The 18723-nt window shown below is 52.8% G+C and overlaps 5 protein-coding genes across 5 annotated transcripts; 4 read left to right on the forward strand and 1 right to left on the reverse strand.

The window, feature by feature from the left end:
* Positions 1-272: 272 nt before the first annotated feature.
* On the forward strand, positions 273-4006 carry COCSUDRAFT_16703 (ATP-binding cassette transporter; the record flags this gene model as incomplete). The annotated part of the gene is made up of 11 exons (XM_005646729.1): positions 273-391; positions 489-630; positions 912-1048; positions 1211-1423; positions 1661-1829; positions 2020-2142; positions 2283-2537; positions 2675-2784; positions 2898-3062; positions 3432-3524; positions 3772-4006. Coding segments are annotated over 11 exons (1761 nt in total), but the record flags the coding sequence as incomplete, so codon positions are not given.
* Positions 4007-4393: 387 nt separating this feature from the next.
* On the reverse strand, positions 4394-6468 carry COCSUDRAFT_66521 (ARM repeat-containing protein). The gene is made up of 7 exons (XM_005646730.1): positions 6346-6468; positions 5999-6209; positions 5847-5919; positions 5567-5742; positions 5235-5419; positions 4917-5117; positions 4394-4756 (listed from the first exon to the last, which is right to left on the reverse strand). Exons 1-7 carry the CDS (start codon positions 6421-6423, stop codon positions 4550-4552), a joined length of 1131 nt encoding a protein of 376 aa, XP_005646787.1. The 5' UTR covers positions 6424-6468; the 3' UTR covers positions 4394-4549.
* Positions 6469-6748: 280 nt separating this feature from the next.
* Positions 6749-8951, forward strand: COCSUDRAFT_4820 (Ribokinase-like protein; the record flags this gene model as incomplete). The annotated part of the gene is made up of 9 exons (XM_005646731.1): positions 6749-6887; positions 6928-6986; positions 7025-7055; positions 7148-7185; positions 7309-7436; positions 7519-7641; positions 7881-8034; positions 8362-8548; positions 8803-8951. Coding segments are annotated over 9 exons (1008 nt in total), but the record flags the coding sequence as incomplete, so codon positions are not given.
* A 305-nt stretch (positions 8952-9256) lies between these two features.
* COCSUDRAFT_7743 (putative lysine decarboxylase) lies at positions 9257-10707 on the forward strand (the record flags this gene model as incomplete). The annotated part of the gene is made up of 4 exons (XM_005646732.1): positions 9257-9473; positions 9839-9966; positions 10305-10438; positions 10638-10707. Coding segments are annotated over 4 exons (549 nt in total), but the record flags the coding sequence as incomplete, so codon positions are not given.
* Positions 10708-14085: 3378 nt separating this feature from the next.
* COCSUDRAFT_29543 (fatty acid elongase 3-ketoacyl-CoA synthase 1) lies at positions 14086-18461 on the forward strand (the record flags this gene model as incomplete). The annotated part of the gene is made up of 9 exons (XM_005646733.1): positions 14086-14292; positions 14602-14768; positions 15007-15173; positions 15586-15724; positions 16113-16359; positions 16621-16692; positions 16888-17045; positions 17393-17620; positions 18278-18461. The coding sequence occupies exons 1-9, from the start codon at positions 14251-14253 to the stop codon at positions 18459-18461; spliced, it is 1404 nt and encodes a 467-aa protein (XP_005646790.1). The 5' UTR covers positions 14086-14250.
* Positions 18462-18723: the final 262 nt, after the last annotated feature.

Raw genomic sequence — 18723 nt, forward strand, 5'->3', positions numbered from 1 at the left:
GAGAGCAAGATTGAAGCCCCTCCGCACCGATTTAGGATTGTTCAGAAGAGTATGCTACCGGGGCCATGGAAAGCATAGCTGTCGATGCAGCCTTGACACAAAGGATATTAGTTCTGATGCTGAGACTCCAGGAACATCTGTTCTGAGTGCTAGTTCACGTGAGGGTGCAAGCACTGATCTCAGCGTGATCTGGTCCCGACTGATCAAGGTGCGATCTAGGTGTATTCTTCACAATTTGTATTGTCACCTCCAACTTCTTGTCGTGATGCAATCTCTTTGCGTGCCTCCCACAGCTTGGAACGCCGTACTGGAACGATCCTGTAGAGGGGGGCCGTGCGCGATGGCAGCTGGCAGGAGTTGTTGCTCTTACTCTAGGCACCACCGGTGTAAGGTCAGACAACTGCATCCAATCATCCCTACATCTCTGCCCCACCTCCTGCTAACACATTTATGCATAATTACTGAAGATGTGCAATGTGTGGACACAGCGTGCTATTCAATTTCTTGGGACGCGATTTCTTCAACGCCCTGTCTGAAAAGGATGCAGAGCGCTTCACCCAGATGCTGATCAAGTGGCTGGGAGGCGTTGTGCTCGGTGTCCCAGTCTTCGTATTCAGGGACTATGTCCAGGTGCCTACCCTCATGCACGAGACCATTCCCTACATCACTGGCTCTGGTAGAGCACATGCCTGTGCTGCAACAGATCTGGTGCTCGGCTATGCTCTGCAGGCACACTGAGAGACTCTTGGTCTCCCTCAGTATGCTCTGTTGGTGGTAAATTTGCCATACATTTACCACCAACAGAGTGGTAAATGTATGGCCACTCTGTTGTCTATATTACAACTTGTAATATAGACAAGTTTAAAGCAATGTGCCGTTTGCTAAGAAACTTAATTTGTGGGTTACCTCAGTCACGGCTGGCGCTTGACTGGCGAGACTACATGACGCGGCGCCTGACCGAGGACTACTTTCGGAACCGCACTTTCTATCAGATCCAGTCCGGGACCTTGATTGACAACCCCGATCAGCGCATATCATCAGATGTCAGGTGTGCCACTCATTAAGGAGGCCTCATCGATACTCTCCATCATCACATCCTTCCAAGAAGCACCCACTGCACTGCAATACCTGTGAACACTGCATGTCTGCCTTCAGCAATACCAGTGCAGATGCAAAACAAACTCGACGGGCAGTATTTTGTTGGGCGCAGGCAGTTTACAGACACCGCTTTGGGTTTCTCGATGACTATACTGAACGCGGGCGTGGACCTTATTTCTTTCTCCGGCATCCTGTACTCTATCTACCCGCCCCTCTTTGTGGCGCTCCTCATCTACTCTCTGGGCGGCACGGCAACCTCTGTCTTCCTGGGCCGCAAGCTGGTCGGCCTCAACTTCCAGCAGGAGGCTCAGGAGGCTAACTTCAGGTGAGCACAGCACAACAGCCCTTGGTCTGATGCACAAGGCTGTTGGCACACCACAAAGCAAAATCTGGTGCGTCAACAGCTGTGCGCATGAGGCACACTGGCTTGTGTGAGGCACCTTTCTTGCTACCTGTTCAGCATGTTCCTCAGCAAGATAGGGCAGAATCTGATTTTCGATCCTGTCGAATCCTGCTATCGAGACGTGCTTGGGGGGCTAATTCGCACAGTGATGTGTGACAGGTTTGGGCTGGTGAGGGTGCGGGAGAATGCGGAGAGCATTGCCTTCTATGGGGGAGAGGAGAGCGAGGCCAAGTTGCTATTCCAGCGGCTGGGCAAGGTGGTGGCCAACTACGGGGACCTGCTTGTCACCTCCAGAAATCTTTCATTCTTTACTTCCTTCTACAGGCAAGTCCACGACATCATTCTCAAGCATGCAGTATCCTCTTCATCCAAAACATGTGCTTCTCAGTGCTCTGCTTTAGAAATCACCTTCTATGACACATCTCCTCCAATATGGTTCATTCCCAGGACTGGGTTGCAATCTGTGTCCAAGTCAGCTCCAATCATCAATGTGCTTTGTATGCAGGTTCTTGATTCAGATTTTGCCAGCTGCTGTGGTGGCTCCGCTGTTCTTCAGGGGGGAGATTGAGTTTGGGGTCATCAACCAGTCCTCCTCTGCATTCAACCACATCCTGTCGGATGTGTCCCTGGTGGTGTATCAGGTGCCACTCCCTCTGCCTCCCCTTCTTTACAGCAATCATGCCAAGAGTATGTAATCTACCCCGCGGCAACCATGTCAGAATATGTAATCTGCCTCTATTATGTAGAATGTAGACCTAAGTGCGGAGGTATCTGCATGCAGTTTGAGGCGCTGGCAGGCTTCAGCGCCATCATAGACCGTCTGGGAGAGTTCTCAGAAGTGGTGGACAACTTTGCATCCCCGCCCGAGGCTGATGCGCTGCCGGGTGCAGCCAGCAGCAATGGAGCAGAAGCCTCAAAGATAGATCTTGTCGACCGGCCGCACCATGCCAGCTCTGCAAAGCTGCTGAGCCTGGAGAGTGTGACTCTCAGGACACCCAATGGCATGAGGACCCTTGTGCAGGACCTCACCCTGCAGGTGCGCCCACCTGGCATAAATCCTATAATCAATCACAATCACAGTCCTTGCTCAAGCATTGATCCCTGTCATTCGTCCATTGCCTTTTCATTTGCTTGGACGAAATTAATACACTGCTTTGGCTGGGCTCTGCGCAGGTAGGGGCAGGCGAGTCGCTGCTCATTGTGGGACCAAGTGGGACCGGGAAGACATCTCTGCTGCGCGCAATTGCAGGCCTTTGGTCCAGCGGTTCTGGCACAATCACCAGGTGGTCAGGCTCATCACTTGTCCGCGACAAAATTTTGCACCAGTGCTGCTCAACAGCGTGTCACATGCACAGGCCAGCAGCGTGTGATCAAGGGTTAATGCATGATTGCACAGGTATGGGAAGCCTATAGCGGCAGATGGAACAGGCGGCGACATTCTCTTTGTCCCCCAGAGGCCCTACATGGTGCTGGGCACGCTGCGAGAGCAGCTGTTGTACCCAACATGGTCCACTGTGCCTTCCTCATCAACAGCCACCAGGTGCGCATGCCCTCCTCAGATGTTCCCATCCGGCGAGCGCCGACCTTTTATTTGGTGTAGGTGTCTTCAATGTTAGGTAGATGCAGGCATGTGACGTCATACCATCATGTGCAACACATGACGCTGTGTAACTGGGCAAGGGAAGCATCATACTTTTTTCCCAATAATGCTGATCAACCTCATGTAGATCAGCAGCTGCTAAGATGAAATTTATATAGGCAATGGAGGAGCGTTGCTGTGCATGCTTTGCAGTGCTGGCAGCGTGAACGGCACGCAGCCGGCAAGCGCCAGGGCCCGGCCCAGCGATGCAGAGCTGGAGGAGGCGCTGAGGCAGGTGCGGCTGGATGCGCTGCTGCGCCGGTCTTCAGCCTCATCCAGCAACAACGGCAGCAACGGGACTGGATCCGCGACCGGGTTGGACTCCCTGGCTGACTGGGCTGGCGTGCTGTCGCTGGGGGAGCAGCAGCGGCTGGCCTTTGCCCGGTAACAATTGACTTTGACTTTGCCAGTGCACCTGCAAATTGACCGCATGCACCTGCCGGCTGATCGCGCGCAACCAACTCACAGTAAAAAAGTCAAAGATTTATAGCAGGTCTCTCATGGGAGTTGCTGCTCCACACCTGCGCCCTGCTGGTACCAATATTGGATTTTTGAACAAGCACAGGGTGACAGTGCACATGAGGATGGCTAAGGAGGGTTTATTGGGTAACAATCACTGTATGTGGTGCAGGATTCTTCTGTTGAAGCCAAGGCTTGTGCTGATGGACGAGGCCACTAGTGCGCTGGACATTGGCAATGAGGAGATCTTGTACCGAGCCATTGCAGGAGCAGGTGTCACCTTTGTCAGCGTTGGGCACAGGCCAACCCTGGCAGAATTCCATCAACGAGTGTTGCGCCTCAATCCCACCTCAGGTGGTTTAGATGTGGAGCAGTCTGCTACCTGGGAAGTGCAAGCCACAGCATGAACGACATCCCAAATCATGTGTGAAGAACAATATTGAACCTGTCCGGGACAATGATTACTATGGTGTATGGTGACTTTCATTGTTGGCGAGACTGTACTATCATAGCATGCATGGCGGAGAAGAGGTCTGAAGGGAGGCAGCTTTTTTGAAAGCGAGATTGATATTGATATTAAAACTCTGGTGAGCAGGAATGGCTATTTATACAGTGAGAGGTAGCGCTATATATATGTTTGCAACTTCAAAGCACAGAGAAAATGGTTGCAATTGTTGACATTGTTGTTCAATGCAATATTCTGTAGACATGCTCCAAGATTTGTTCGATTAGACACGTGCTGAAGAGCTCTGAGTCATGCATGTGAACTTTCTGCAAGAAGTAGAGCAGGTTTTGCTTAAATCTTTCAAATAAATGGTTCGCTTGTCTGTACATAAGGTGCATCGTTCTGTCTGATAGATTCTTAACCAATGCCAATAATTCTTGGCGACAAATAAGATTGCATGGACGCAAAACAGCTAAACCAGGAAATTCATCCTAGACATGCATTTTTATGTCTGCGCCAGTTTGGAGAGCATGGCTGTCACCCACTGTGCCTCCCCTTGCAAGGCTCCAATCTCGCTGCCTGCACATCGCCGGACAACTGCCATAGATTGTTCACTGAGCAAGCTCTTTGCGGCAACCTTTGATGTGCCCATGTTCCCCAAGCACCTCAGCAGCGGGGTGAGCAGCGCTATTGATCCTTCCAAGGCGCCATCCTGCTGTTAGCACACTGTGTGAGCCACTCACAACTCCATTGAGTGCAGTTCAATCACCTCCAAATGACCCACATCAGAAGCAGTGAGAGAGCATTATGCCCTCCTTACCTCACACAGTATAGCCATGCACTTGAAGCAGAGGAACCCCATTAAAACGGACCTGTGTAAGAATGCAACAAAGGCGCTTCACCACAGCATTTGCTGCGCCATGCTTGACCATCGTGTGCATGTGAGTGTCTGCTCCACCACAGATGAACGCCAGCAGCCACGCTGCCTCAGTGTGCAGCCAGGCATCATGCTCCTCTTCAAGAAGGCTGACCAGGCCCTTGGGGAACTGTGGCACCTCAATCAGATGGCCAACCTGCCGCCACAGGAAGCCACACAAGTGATGCGGAGGGTAGGCTGCATGCCGTGGGCAATTCAATAATTGTTTAAAAATAATGCGAAAAGGATGCGCTCAACGGGAGAAGCTGTCCACCTGAGAGGGATCGCCCCAGAGCAAGTTGGACAATGCCCAGGCGGCGGTGGCAGCTGCAGATTCACAATCAGCAGCTGTGCCCTCATGGCGGCTCGTAGCTCTCAGCAGGAGACGCGCGAGGGGTATGACAGCTCCATTTGCTGCCAAGGTGTTGCATAACGCTGAGTCATCGCCTGCCATGTTGCCTGCGCATATCTGTCATAATTGCCTCCTCTCCTCAAATCGTTTCTTACATCCAATCTCGTGAGTATGTGCAGCCGAATTAAGAATTTAACCAGTGCACCAATGCCTAATCATCAGTTCTCTGTATGGCATTTTGCAGGGATTCTCACCTAGAGCCCAGGCGCACTGTTCTGCGACCTGTAGTCCAAGCCAGCCGCTCAGATGAGCAATGAGTGCTGGTGCAGACAGGAGCACTGTCTTGACGATATCATGCTGGCCTGCTGCCAGGTTTGTGATGGCCCAAGCTACCTCCAGCACAGCTTCTGCAGTCTCCCGCCCGCCTTGCCTGGATGGCATACACTACAAAGAATTCTTTGTTGCCATCACTTTCTCCTATGCTGAGTTCAACATATGGAACAGCGGCTGAAAGCTCACGGAGGGGATTCGTACCGGAGAAGCAAGACCCTGATGAGGGCAGGTAGAAGCGTGTCCCTCAAATGATTGGCATCAATAGTACATTGTCCTGCACCATAAGAGCTGGTCTTCACTCAAGCTGGAGATCAGGTGTTTTGGAACCAAGACGGTAGGATAGGATTCCGCACCTCCTGATACAATAATCCTGACTTGTCGCGCTGCCTGGGTCAGTAAAATAGTTTTCTGCTTTATTGCACTGACAAGATCGCAGGTTGCCTTTCTCAAATCCTGCTTTCCTGCTTCTTCACTTGTGCAAGGAGCGTCCTGTTGGCACGGACCCAGGCGCATGCGTTTAGATCGGAGCAAGGTTTCCCTGTAATCCTTGGATATGATTGCATGCTGCACAGAGAGAAAAACGAGCCTTCAGCACGTATCCTTGCAGATCAGAAGACAACATCCGTACAGGGACAGAGAAATTCATGGTTCCTACTATGATGACTTTGCATTCATTGATGCGTTCAAAATTAAATTCAACCTCAGATCGACGCTGAGCAAGGTGGAGACTCTTGCTAAATGCTCCACTACCGTTGACATCGTGTTTTCTAGATCCCATTCTTTTTCCCACCTATGTCCCTATGTCCCTGTAACCCCAAATCAGTTCAGTAGGAATGTCCCTATGCAGAGTCCTGATTTAAAGTTGGTGGATCTGCTAGTTTTGGGCAATTGCGGATTCTGCTCGGGAACAAGCGACCTGCTAGTAGCACGTGATGTTGAGGCTGAAACACGTGCGACCTAACCTCATTGTTTCTCCGAAGACTCATTCCAAATCGTGCGCGAACACTCACATTTGCGATCTTATTCTCGAGTTGCAGGTCATCATGGCCTTGGATGTGAAGCTGGGAGGTGACTTGCCTTTGCTCCATGAGCCACAACCAGTCGAGTTCGTTGCCCTTCAGCCCGTTGCAATCGTTGATCACGTCTGTTCTGTGGACGAGGACACGCTGAAATCGGTTGTTGGTGCCGATGAAGTCGGTGGAAGCAGAAGGGTCCAACAAGAAGACATCCAGCAACTCTTAGGTGCCATGCGCATTCCCTCCAGATCACGACATTTGATTAGCTTCTGTTGGAGCCAATTTTGATCTGAACGCGTGTCTTGACGATGGCATTCATTGTTATGTATCATTGCAGCTGCTGTGGGGGACTTTACTACCAAGGCAGGAGGTTCTGCTGCAAACACAACAAAGGGTATATCCCTCACGCAAATTCATGTCATCAGTCCTTCCTGCTCACAATTCTGTACGTATACATCTTCGGACCTCCTGATATGGATTCTTGAGCAGGCCTGGCATCTGGGTGGGGAGTGCGATGCCAGCTGGTATGCATGGTCCCCTCTGCATGCAGCAAGCTCACATGCATGCATGATGGGTAATCCATACCATAGAGGCGCTGTCTGCCCTTGATGGCGTGCAATGCCACGGGGGTTGTCATTTCTGGACAGGTTGGAGCTCGTGGGCAGGACGAGCAGGGCGCCATTTTCGTCAGCAGCCTGAAGCGCTCATCGGTGGATGTAAGCAAGCTTCGTGTGGGGAAGGGATCCACAGGCATGCAACATTCTCAACCTCCTATGTTCTTGATTATGCCTTCATTTACGAGCAACTCCCAATGACAGCTGTTGTGTACGGGCAGGGCGGTGTGTCATTCTGAGCAGCAATGGCCAGCGCACCATGCGCACGTGCCTCACCGGTGCGGAGCGGCTCTCCGCCGGTGACATCTCAGCAGAGGACTTTGGATCTGCTAAATGGGTGTTCCTGTCTGGGTACATCCTGTACAGGTATGCTACAGCACGACTCCCCTTCCTGGCGTCTCTTTCCCTCTTCATCTCCCACACCTTCAGCAGTCCTCAAGCATCCTTCGAATCCCTTGGTCTGCACTGAATATGCGGCGCATCGGTACTTCCATCCTGACCAATGCAACAGGTGGCCTAGGTAGGAGAGGGAAAAGTCCACGCATGAAAGTCTGGCCTCTCTACCAGGCATGCGAAATTGCTCTAAGGCTCCAGTATGCTTCCAGGCAGGACCTGCTGCAGAGGGCTGTTGAGCTGGCGCTGAGTGTGGGTGCCAAGGTGGCACTGGACCTGGCCTCCTTCGAGGTGGTGCGCGAGTTCCGCGCTGACGTCGAGGCGCTGCTCCAGAGCGGCCGAATCGAGTGCTGCTTCTGCAACGAGGTGTTCCCTCCACCCTGCACCATCACCCCCTTCAGGATCAGCCCCAAAGTTATTGCTCATTTAAAGAGCTCCTAACCACGGACATCGTGTGGAAACCGTGGGAGACTCTCTATACAATAGCCTTGTTCCGCCATTTGTCCTGGTGTGCTTGAACAATGTGCCAAGCCGCCCATGGCCCAGATAAGAAGAGTCAACTGCACACAAGATCATGGGAAGGTGGTCTGATCTAAGAGGACAGGTAGAGGGTGGATTAGTACGTGAACGGCAGTGCAACGTACCATACTTGTCACCTTACGTGCTGCACTGAATATCCGTCCTCTTAAACAGGATGAAGCGGCGGAGCTGACGGGGGGACCGGAGGTGGGCAGCGCGGAGAAGGGGCTGGCAGTGCTGGCGGCGCACTGCAACGTGGCGGCAGTCACGCTGGGGGAGCGCGGCTGCCTGGTGCAGCAGCGCGGGGGCGTTGCCTTCAGCGAACCGGCCGCCAGCAACATCAAGGTCGTCGACGCCACCGGTGCGTGCCGCTGACTCACCTCCTTGTAATTAGTCACGTCCATCTGTCCTTGGAGATTCTGAACATGATGGTCCTCATACCCAAATCCTGTCCTATGCCAATCTGGACCAGTCTTCCTGTGCCTGTCTTGGAAGTATGAAGAGGAACGCATGCATGTTTGGAGGGGTGCAGTGCAGCTAGGCTTGGGCTTCAGCAGGGCAAAGCCTTCACTCGAGGCTCATCGAGTGAGTAAGTACAAGTTTTGTCATGCCCAGGAGCGGGGGACCAGTTTGCGGCCGGCTTTCTGTACGGGCTGATGCGCGAGTATCCGCTGAAGAAGTGCGCGCAGCTGGGCTGCCTGGCTGGGGGCGCGATCGTGCAGGTGGTGGGCGCGGAGATGACTCCGGCCTCCTGGCGCTGGCTCTTTGCCAGGTGCATTCACTACTTGCCTCTGCTTGAATAACCTTCTGTCAAACTTTCTGTCCTCGGCGTGCTGCATCAATGTCTGGGGAAATTGCTTTTTGCTCATTGCCATTTGCCAATGAGTGAAGCCTTTGAAGGGAACAGAACCAGTCTGCCCAACCCTACGATTAGCTGCACACAGACCTGCCGCAGCTGCAAATCTTCGACTTTATCGCGTCTTGATCTGGCATAGTGCCATGCGCAACTGCTGATGTGGCACTGCGGCATGCGAGCAGGCTGCACGGTGAGCTTGCGGCGACGGTGGTGAGGGATTCGGCGGCGGCGGTGCAGCAGGAGCTGCTGGCGTGCTACGCGCTGATAGAGCGGCTGGGGCGCGGCGTCGTCTACTACGGCAGCGCGCGCCTCAAGGCGGCCAGCCCGCACTGGGACCGCGCGCGCCACCTGGGCGCTGATGTGGCGCGCCTGCTTGGCTGCACCACCTGGTCCGGCGGCGGGCCCGGCATGATGGAGGCCGCCACCCTCGGTTACCCCCCACTGCTGTGCCTTCTCACGCCGCTAGGATGTTCTGGGCCTTTCGCAGTCCACTGGACCCCAACATGCCAGTTTGAAATGCTGGACACAAACGCATGTTACAGGAAAAGTAGGGATGCCAAGAAAGACATGGGAGGCGCGGCAAAGTGGCACTCGGTCTTTTGGGTCTTGAGTCTATAGTCTGGGAAGTGCAGGCAATGCAGCTTAGCTCTGCTCTTTCTGTGTGCCGTTGTACTCTGGCTGGTGCTGTGTGGATGTGGGAGCAGGGGGTTCTATATCTAACCCCTGGTGGGAGCCTGGTAAGGGTGACCAAAGCAGTACCATAGTAAAGAGTAAAATATTGTGTGTGGTGCGCAGGGGCGATGGACGCTGGCAAGCCGGTTGGCGGCATCCGCATCAGCAGGGAAGCAGGCACCACGGTGCGCACGGCGTCCTACCTCCCCACAGACGCCGCCGTCTTCTGCAGATTCCTGTCCTCCAGAAAGGTCTGCTCCCACTTCATTCTCTCCATTACCATTTAAGCATTGTTTTAAACCTTGGTATGCAACGCTGCTCTTTGCAGGGCAGCATGCACCCTGCAGCAAGGTATGCAGGTGAGAAAGGGGTACTGAAAACCACTGTGAGCTAGTCTCTCAGGTTGAGCGATTCTTTGAAGCGCCGGCTCTGCCTTCTACTTTGGTAGTTTCTATGACAAATGGGCACCCGGGGGTGGAGATGCCCTCATTGTTAGTACTCCAACAATATGCCCTGCGGTAACCTTTGGACACTGAGAATCCCTTGAGGGTCAAGACTGTAATGGAGGCTAGACATCAATGATATACAGGTGGCACTGGTGGATGCGGGGGTGAGGGCGTCTGAGAGCGACAGAACGGCGTACATCTTCCTGCCGGGAGGACTGGGCACGATGGATGAGCTGTTTGAGATCTTGACTTTGATGCAGCTCAACAAGCTCGGCTCGTGAGCCCTCCTCTCATTTCCTTTGAAACATACGTTGAGGCATTGCTGGCTCACACGTCATTGGGATGTCGATCATTTCGCCTGTGTATTTCATGGACCAGGGTAGGCAAATGTTGTTGTGAGTGTGCATGGGCTGTGGTGCTGCCGCAGTCAAGGCGCATACTTGTCACTCTGGATAACACAAACTCTTTGGCTCCAGGAAGCACACCGTACCGCTGATTCTGTGCAACTACGATGGATTCTACAGCGGCCTGATCGGGCTGCTGAAGGCGTTTGACACGAACGGCACCCTGGCCGCCCCAGAGCTGAAGGATGTCATGCTCGCGTCCTCCAATGAAGAGGCATGCCATCTTGACTTCCTGCTGCCTTCCTCACTCTCCCAATATACTGATATATTGATATACTTCTTCTATTTCTATACAGTTCCTTCAAGTAGTGTCTTGTTCTGAACTTGTGGAGCTGCAATTGATCATTTGTGTCCCTGCCTGTCCTACCAGGTGCTGTCATGTTTAGCAGGTCAAGCTGGCACCTTGGGGTCCGGTATATTGCAAGAGTTGGTTTGGTGTGTTATGTCCAGGTGGTGACCATTCTGGCAGAGGTCTATGGGCTGGCGTCACCCAGCAGCAGTGTGAAACCTGTCCTGCGGAGAGCGTCTTCGTGGCTGCTGGATGGATAGAAGGGAGTGTTTACCTGCCCAGGATCAGCACGTCACGTCACGGTGACGTGGTTGGAGGGAGCGCTCCCTCTATTGAAAGGGATCTAGATGGGTCTGATCTGATAGTTGGGTGAATATACAGTAGTACAGATCTGACTTGCACGTGGGAGTGGCGGGTTTGCTTAATTACTCTTTGGAATGGTGGTAATCTGGACTGCTGCTGATACAGCTGCTGGCTGAGTTAGGCTGAGCGATCCTGGGTATTGAACAGCTGACTTCTGTAACACCTGCAATTGCAAGGTTGCATTGGATGCGTTGGTATCATCTTGTGGGTAGTCCAATATTGAAATTATTGTCAAAGACGTCCGACGGGATCGAGGGATCCCTACAAACTTGAATTTGAACTGCGGTTTGAAGTTCGTACGGAACTGGGCAACGCCCTGCATTGAGGTGCATGTGGGCACAGCTGTCAATATTGGACGCTCCAATGTTGAAAAGTGCATGGCCAGCTGGATCTTGAACGTTGGGCTGCTATGATCTGCCGGATAGCAGGCCAATGTCGCAGCTCAAACCGAAACTGTGAGACAATTCGCAAATTTCGAGCCTCCATCAACTTATCACTTTCTTGCCTCATCCTCCGCTTTCCTCCGTTCGACGTTCCACTATGATGAAGGCTCACACTACAGCATTCACCGTCCTGGCTGCCGTCGTCATGGCGACTGTCCTGCCAACTTCGTCTGCGTCCCATCGGAGCCTCTTGCAAAATCGTGCGTCCGCTCTGTCTCGCTAGCGCGCTTCGGCGACCGTCGGCATTTGTTTCTTTTGACGCGATCCTTATTTTGAAGGATCTTGGGCGGCTCGCTGTCTTGATTCTTGATGGTTTGTCAACGGTGAAGGCCTTGAGACTTGACTGCGTTCGTCTGTTGCATAAGCTTGGCGACTGGCCCAAACTGCTTGCTTGCTCCTTGTTACAAACACCTTCAGCCCACAGTACAGTTGCAGTTTCCATGGTGGACACATGGCAAGCTTTCCCAATGAGGCTTTCAAGCAAAGTTGTCTTAGCACTTCACTAACATCAGAAGCCGCACTTTATTGGGGCGATTGTGTGTCTTGTGAGCAGCTCAATGCCAGCCGCTGGCCTCCCAGCTGGTCAACGATTGCAACCAGTTCCTGGGACTGATCCAGGCCCAGGCAGGCAACCTTGCCACGGCCACTGACGCCCAGATCCAGGCAACTGTTGGCAGCAACACACCTTCCCCCACGTAAGTGCCCTGGCCCGCTCCATACCACCAACTGCCTGCTCTCAGGGACAGCAGTGATCGGCTCTGTGAATGGCATGGCCATGGCCATTGTCATTCGGCAAACATGCCTGCTGAGTCAGGGAGTTTTGGCATGCGCATAATGCAGCACAGCAGTAGATGCCTGCCCACTGATAACACTGATCAGGGGCCTCTCATGATGATTGTTTGACGAGGTTCCTGCCTTGCATGCAGGTGCTGCGCCACAGTGCAGAAGGTTCTGAGCAATGTATGCACACCTCCCTTTTTGCCTCCCACTGTCTCTGTCCATGCCATGTCCGGCGCACTGTTGCATCTTGCTTACTGGCAATCCAAGGTGGCCTTCAGGTTGATATTGAGTTTGAGAGGGGACTTTGTTACATGATTGCAGGGCTGCCGCTGCGACCCCCAAGTGGCCGGCATCGCAGCCGCCGTCGGAATCCAGCCCAGCGGCTTCTACTCATGTGCGTTCCTGTCTGCAACGCAATTGCATGTTTTAGTGAACCTTCACTGATGCCTTGCAGCACTCCTTGAACGGCTGAGCTGTTCACGCCTGTATCCTGAGTAGAATGCATTAGGCACCCAGGTGTCATGCGAATTCTGAACACTGTTTGATTTCAGAGCAACAACTCCATTCGGGGTTTGTTTGTTGCTGGGCATCAGCAGCAACAAATTGCGAGCCTGTGGCATTCTTGGCCTGATGATGTAGCTCAAGACAGGAGAGTGCCATTTGCTGACTGTCTGGTGTTGCGCAGTGTCGCGTGCTGGCGTGCTCGCCTGCAGGCTGCCACCCAACACCGACATTTCACCCCCACAGTGCCCCGGGGGGTCTACTGCTGGCAAGTGAGCTCAGCGCTGCGCAGCTATGGCTGCCCCATAAAAGAAGAGAGTGCCATGGCATTCCCGCAGCAGCAAGTATTGCATTATCAATGCTGGCGCAAAAGAGTGTAGTGAGGCAGGTTGTGCGTCGGATACACACACCTGCAGAGAGACTGGGTACTTCAGCCATTCGTAGCAATTGCTTTAGCACTCCGATAGATCTGCAATGCTGTGTCCACAGCAAATGGGCAAAAAGTGCCAGGGAGCTTGCATTCAAGAGCATCAAAGCATTACTTTGTTAGAGGATATGCATGGCATCTGTGGAGATCATGGTGGAGATCATGGCTTGTGAGGTCCGGGATTGTGCTGTAGTTGACTTCAGCATCTCCAAAATTTCAGAGAGTCTGCAGTACTATGTTGTGTGGCTGAATGTGATTTCTAGCACCCACGTATGGATTTACATTCATTGTTGCACTAAATTCTTTTGATATGGCAGATTAATGGTTGAAGTCATATCACTCACGGTTAAACCTCTGAATGTCGCTGGTGTGTAAAGCTCATGAATTTGTGATCACATTATGATGGCCCATCCATGAAGCCCAAGCCGGGTTTGACGCATGTACATGTGTACATGTCAATTAGACTCGGAAGCTTTGCAACTTGTTCTGTATGGAATATCTCGCACTTTTTGGATCAATGTTCGCAAGAACCAGGGGAAGCGAACATTATAAAACCGCTCCGCTCTCCAAATTTGAATTTGCATGCAGGATTGCAATTGTGACGTGGTCACTAATGATCACGTAACTTCATCACAAGAATTTCCGGAACTGATCGCGTCTCCCGGTTGAGACACTTTTAATCCATTGCACCTCGATAGAATGGATAATTAGGAAGAAAAGGGTGGCTATGTATGGGGTTCATAGGCCTGCTGCTTAATGAGGAGAACAACTAAGTGCCAGAGTTCGGGCATTCGGAGAGTTCCGAAAGAACTATCTAAGAAATTGAACGGCAGACGCTGCACGAGGACCATCATTAAGGTTTCTTAATACATATAATATACGATGTTCGTGATTTTAGATCAAGGACCCGCGGTCGCGGTGCTGGTGGGTCTCCATCCATTTGCATCCGTACACTGGCAGTTTGAATCTGTCTTGCATAGGTCTGGGTTAGTTTTCCAGTTTATTGCTTTCAGCATGTGAAGACATTTGCCTGAATATAGCTTGAGCAAGTTTGATTGTCTGGGGAGGTTTGCTGTTTAAGCGTCTAGGTGGCATCTCTAGTTGCCATGTTCTATTGCTGCCACAACAGCGCCCCGTAAATGACAGTATCCTGGCCTACTGTTGCAAATTTTGACTTATTCATGTCGGAACAAAAATATTAATCCTGACCCAAACTCTGCCCTGGGTCTTCAGGTTTTGGCAACGATCTGTCTGGGAACGTTTCCAGTGGCTTTCAATTGGGCGGATTTGCATGGGCGGAAGCCAGCACATACGTTTCTGGACTTTTCAGCAGCATTCGTGCTGGCAGCTCTGCCATGCGCCATCTCCCTCAGCACCAGTGGGCCGAGGATACCAATAATGTGCGTTCGAATATACATGTCCAGTACTCATCTTTGCAGCAGTCTTCTTCTCATTGTCACCAGAACACAACCCCCATGCTGACTCGTGTACATCACCTCTAAGGCTGGTGAGCCCATCAGCTGCAGATGAGCCTTGACATGTACTTGTGTTTCTGAGGACCCCATCAAAGTTCTACGCTAACTTTTGATTGCCATTACCCGGTACCTGCTGAAAGAAGAGTGTTCTGGATCCTTGCAGGCCCGGACTGTGGGAGCAGATGACACAGCAGAACGACTTTGTGGTGTTCTGCGCATGCGCGGCCGGCTTCTTCCTGATGCTGGGCAGCATGTCGCTGCAGTTTGGCATGGCCCTGACTGGGATGGCCATCTGCCTCCCCTTCCAGATCGCTGTCAGCCTCTCAGTGGGTGAGCCATCTTCAGAATCAAATAAAATCAAATACAGACGCCCTGATGAGGCCTGGGGCGTGAATCAGGAGATGAAGGTCAATCATGCCGTTGGCATGGATGACCTTGTCGCCGTGAGGGCATGGGTAAACCCGTGTCCCCTACCCTCTTCAGACACCACCCACAAAGCTGCTTTCCCCACTTTATGCTTTTCCAAACCGTAGGGTGCTGCCCAAAGAAAGAAAGTGCTCGGGCAGACAGAATGCCAAGTCCTGCACTGGCTGACATGAGCTGGAAGTTGGCTTGCACAGAGGCTTCTGGAGATTGGTAGACACAGAGGATTGGGCAGTCATGTGCAGCACAGAGGTTGAGCTGCAAAAATCAGGGTGCTGTTTGGCCCACATGGGGGGATGAATTGGCAGTGTTCTTGCAGGGGTCGGCATTGACTGGTTCATGGACCAGCGGCTGGGGAAGGCTGCCTGGGTGTTCCCAGGGCTCACCTGCTTCTCCATCGCGACCATGTTTGGCACGCTCGCACACGTGGAGCGCCTGAAAGGCCTCAAGCACAGGAAGTGCGCTAGCTGATCCTGCTCCCTGCCTAAGAACCTGGCAACTATCTCTCCCACCCCATGTGTCCATCATGCAAGCTTCTTGGAACATCCATGCCAATATGACTAATTTTACAACCAAGAAGCAGGTTAAGTAGATTACAAACACGTTTTAGAGAAGAGATACGCAGACATCAGGGCAGTGCGAGCGCCGAGGAGCGATTTTGCACAGCGAGTGAGATACGGCAGCCATGCAGCGCATGCACCGTAGTAGTTGGAATGCAGCTTTGAGCAGTGAGACAGAGCTTTGGCTTCTTACGGGGGCTGGGGGCAGTTGAAGTGTCTTACTTTATCCACGCAGAGCTTTGGCATGTTATCGGAAGCTGAGGTCAGCAGCCGGGTGGTTGGGCAGGGACAAGCATGCAGTGAGCAAGCTGGTGGGCTTGGAGGATGTGATGGGGCAGCCGCTGGCGGAAGGCATGATGAAGAGTGTGGAGCTGAGCCCCACCAGCAGCACCGGGGATCCGGGGGTCGGCCCCCCTACAAAGAGGCGGACCCTGCACGAGCGGGCTGCCTCGGACCCTGACGTCATCCTTGACCTGGAATCCCCTGCCAAAGCCTCCAGGCGCACCTCCAGCCTGCGACCTCTTGGCGCCCAGGTACTGCTCCACAGTGTCATCTCAAAGTTTCCGAATTTCTCAGAGAATCAGAGAACCAGGATGTCAAGAACCCAATTCAAGGAATATTGCGGAGTGCCAGGTTGTTCTTGAGCCCCAATTCCTGATGTGATGCCAATTGCTTGCTTGGCGCTTTGCAGATCAGCCGGACCATGCGGGCTTGTGCATGGCTGAGAGGCCTTGTTAAATACTGTCTGCTTACTGAGACAGACGCTGAGAGATTTTGGGTGTGCTCGTGTGCAGGTGATGCAAGACACCAATGCGTTTGCACAGGAGGAGCCCAGCACCCCCAAGCACACACCCATGCGCGTGCAGGTGACTCATTCACCCTGCCACAATAGATCCTCTGACTCTGCCTGCATGCTGCCCATGATCGAGAATAAAATATGGTGGCTTGATACAGAAGTGGGTTGCTGGAAAGTGATTCAGCTCACCTAGCATCAATGGGTGTCTGTCCTGCGATTGAAGCAGCTCAAAGGCACTGTCTGACGAAGGTCCTGCTGGGTGCAGTACATGCAGCGGGGCATCAATATCGACGGCAGCAAGCCGCTGACAGGGCTGATCGTCCTCACCATCGGCGGCTTCTGCTTCGGCATGCTCACGCCGCTCTTCTTCATAGCCACCAGCGCCCTGCCCACCACCGACCACTGGCGCATTCTGCCGGAAGGGTGCGGACCTCCACTGCTAATTGGCCACTCTTGGCGCCTGCTCATCCGCCGAGTGGCTGCCCCAGTGTGCCTCATTGCGAGCTAACTACATTAAAGCAAACATGATTGCTGCTCCAATCCCGGCTCATGCTCGTGCCTGCTTTCTAAACCCCTGCATGTAGTTCTTGAAATTCCTTTGATCTGCTTCTTTCAGCAATGTTGTGAGGGACTTTTCATGCAGCTGTCAGAGGCCCTTCCGCTCACGGAACAGTTAGATGCAATCTGCCAGGGACTCCCAGCTCACGGGGTGGAATATGCAATGTGTCAGGGACCCCCCGGCTCATGGGGTGCTAAATGCGATGTGGCAGGGTCCCCCCGCTGACGGTGTACAACGCCTATTTCTTCATGGCACTCACCTTCGGCTTCACGGCCTGGGGCCTGAATCTGGCGCTGCTGTACGTGCCGCTGTGCAACGGAAAGGAGTCCTGTCTGACAGAGTATGCGCGAGACCACCGCGGCCGCATCGTCTCCGTCGCTGCCGGCCTCGCCTGCGGCGTGGGCATGGCCTGCCAGTTCCTGGGCGGCCTCGCCGGAGGGTATGCCCCCATTGACATCTCTACAAACCTGCCACCTCTGGATGTCATGCACCGCTTAGTTGCATTTTGGCAGCTTAGTCTCTTCATTTGCATGGGCCAGCACATGGTATTCAATCCTCTCATCCAGTCTTGACTGGAGACACAAATAGCATGGCGAGTGCAACAGGGGGACGACTGAGTTAAGATTTATTGCCGGATTAAGGTCCTAAATGGCACTGACAGGCTGGCATTTGACTTAATCATCTGCCACATGCTTTGACTTTCTGCAATAGGGGAAGAGAGTTGCAAAAAGCAAGGCACTCTGCCAGCGCAAGAGATGAGCGGTTTCGCTTTCTGTATTTAGAAAGAGATTTGCAAGGCTCAAGGCACCGCGTGAGCACCATGCATATGGCCACAGATAAGTGCTGTGACTTTGGGTACTAGAAAAGAGAATTGAAGGAATCAAGGCAGAGCAGTCGCCAGAGATAAATGGAAGGCCTGCCTCGCAGGCAGACATGATGCAGCGACAATACAATGATCAAGCCAAACGGGAATGCAAGACATGCAAGGCATTGGGAGTGCCAGGTAGACAAGGAGAATGGTTGCTAGGCGATGATCAGCAGTTGCAGAGACTTCAGCAGGATAAGGGGTGGTGCTTTACAAATGAGTTTGGTGCAGGTACCGGGTGGCCGAGGTGGTGAAGATGTACCCGCTGCTGACAGTGGCGTGGGGACTGCTGCTCTTCACAGAGTTCAGGGGCAGTGGCAAGCGCGCAGCGTACCTGCTTGGAGCAATGTGCGCCACCTACGTGTTGGGAGTCGGCCTGCTCGCGGCTGCAAGAAACAATCCTGTCGTGGATTGATGGTGATGTGCCAGAATTGGCTGTTCATCCAGCATGTCTTCGCCGATGAGCGGCATGCTTGCTGTACGAGAATTGGAAGGCATGCAGGTTCTGTCGCGTTCAGAAATGATTTCCGGTTGGGGTTGATTTGTGGATGTGTATTTCTTTTGGCACTGATATTGCTTTTGCCATGCCTGCTGCTTGCTGAAACTTACCCAAACGCTGTCCAGGCCTGCACTTCTAGTACTGCAAAGATGCTGCATTTGACGTGATTGACTGTTGG

This window comes from Coccomyxa subellipsoidea, assembly GCF_000258705.1.
Source record: "Coccomyxa subellipsoidea C-169, whole genome shotgun sequence".
NCBI classification, from domain to species: Eukaryota; Viridiplantae; Chlorophyta; class Trebouxiophyceae; family Coccomyxaceae; genus Coccomyxa; species Coccomyxa subellipsoidea.

Bases quoted from the DNA above. Each gene is read 5' to 3' on its own strand.
- COCSUDRAFT_66521 (XM_005646730.1), bottom strand. From the start codon at position 6,423: ATGGGATCTAGAAAACACGATGTCAACGGTAGTGGAGCATTTAGCAAG. The intron at 5,920-5,998 runs GTGCGGAATCCT...CTTATGGTGCAG, and splicing joins CAGGATTATTGTATCAGGAG to GACAATGTACTATTGATGCC. The intron at 5,420-5,566 runs GTGAGAATCCCT...AGATATGCGCAG, and splicing joins ACAGTGCGCCTGGGCTCTAG to GCAACATGGCAGGCGATGAC.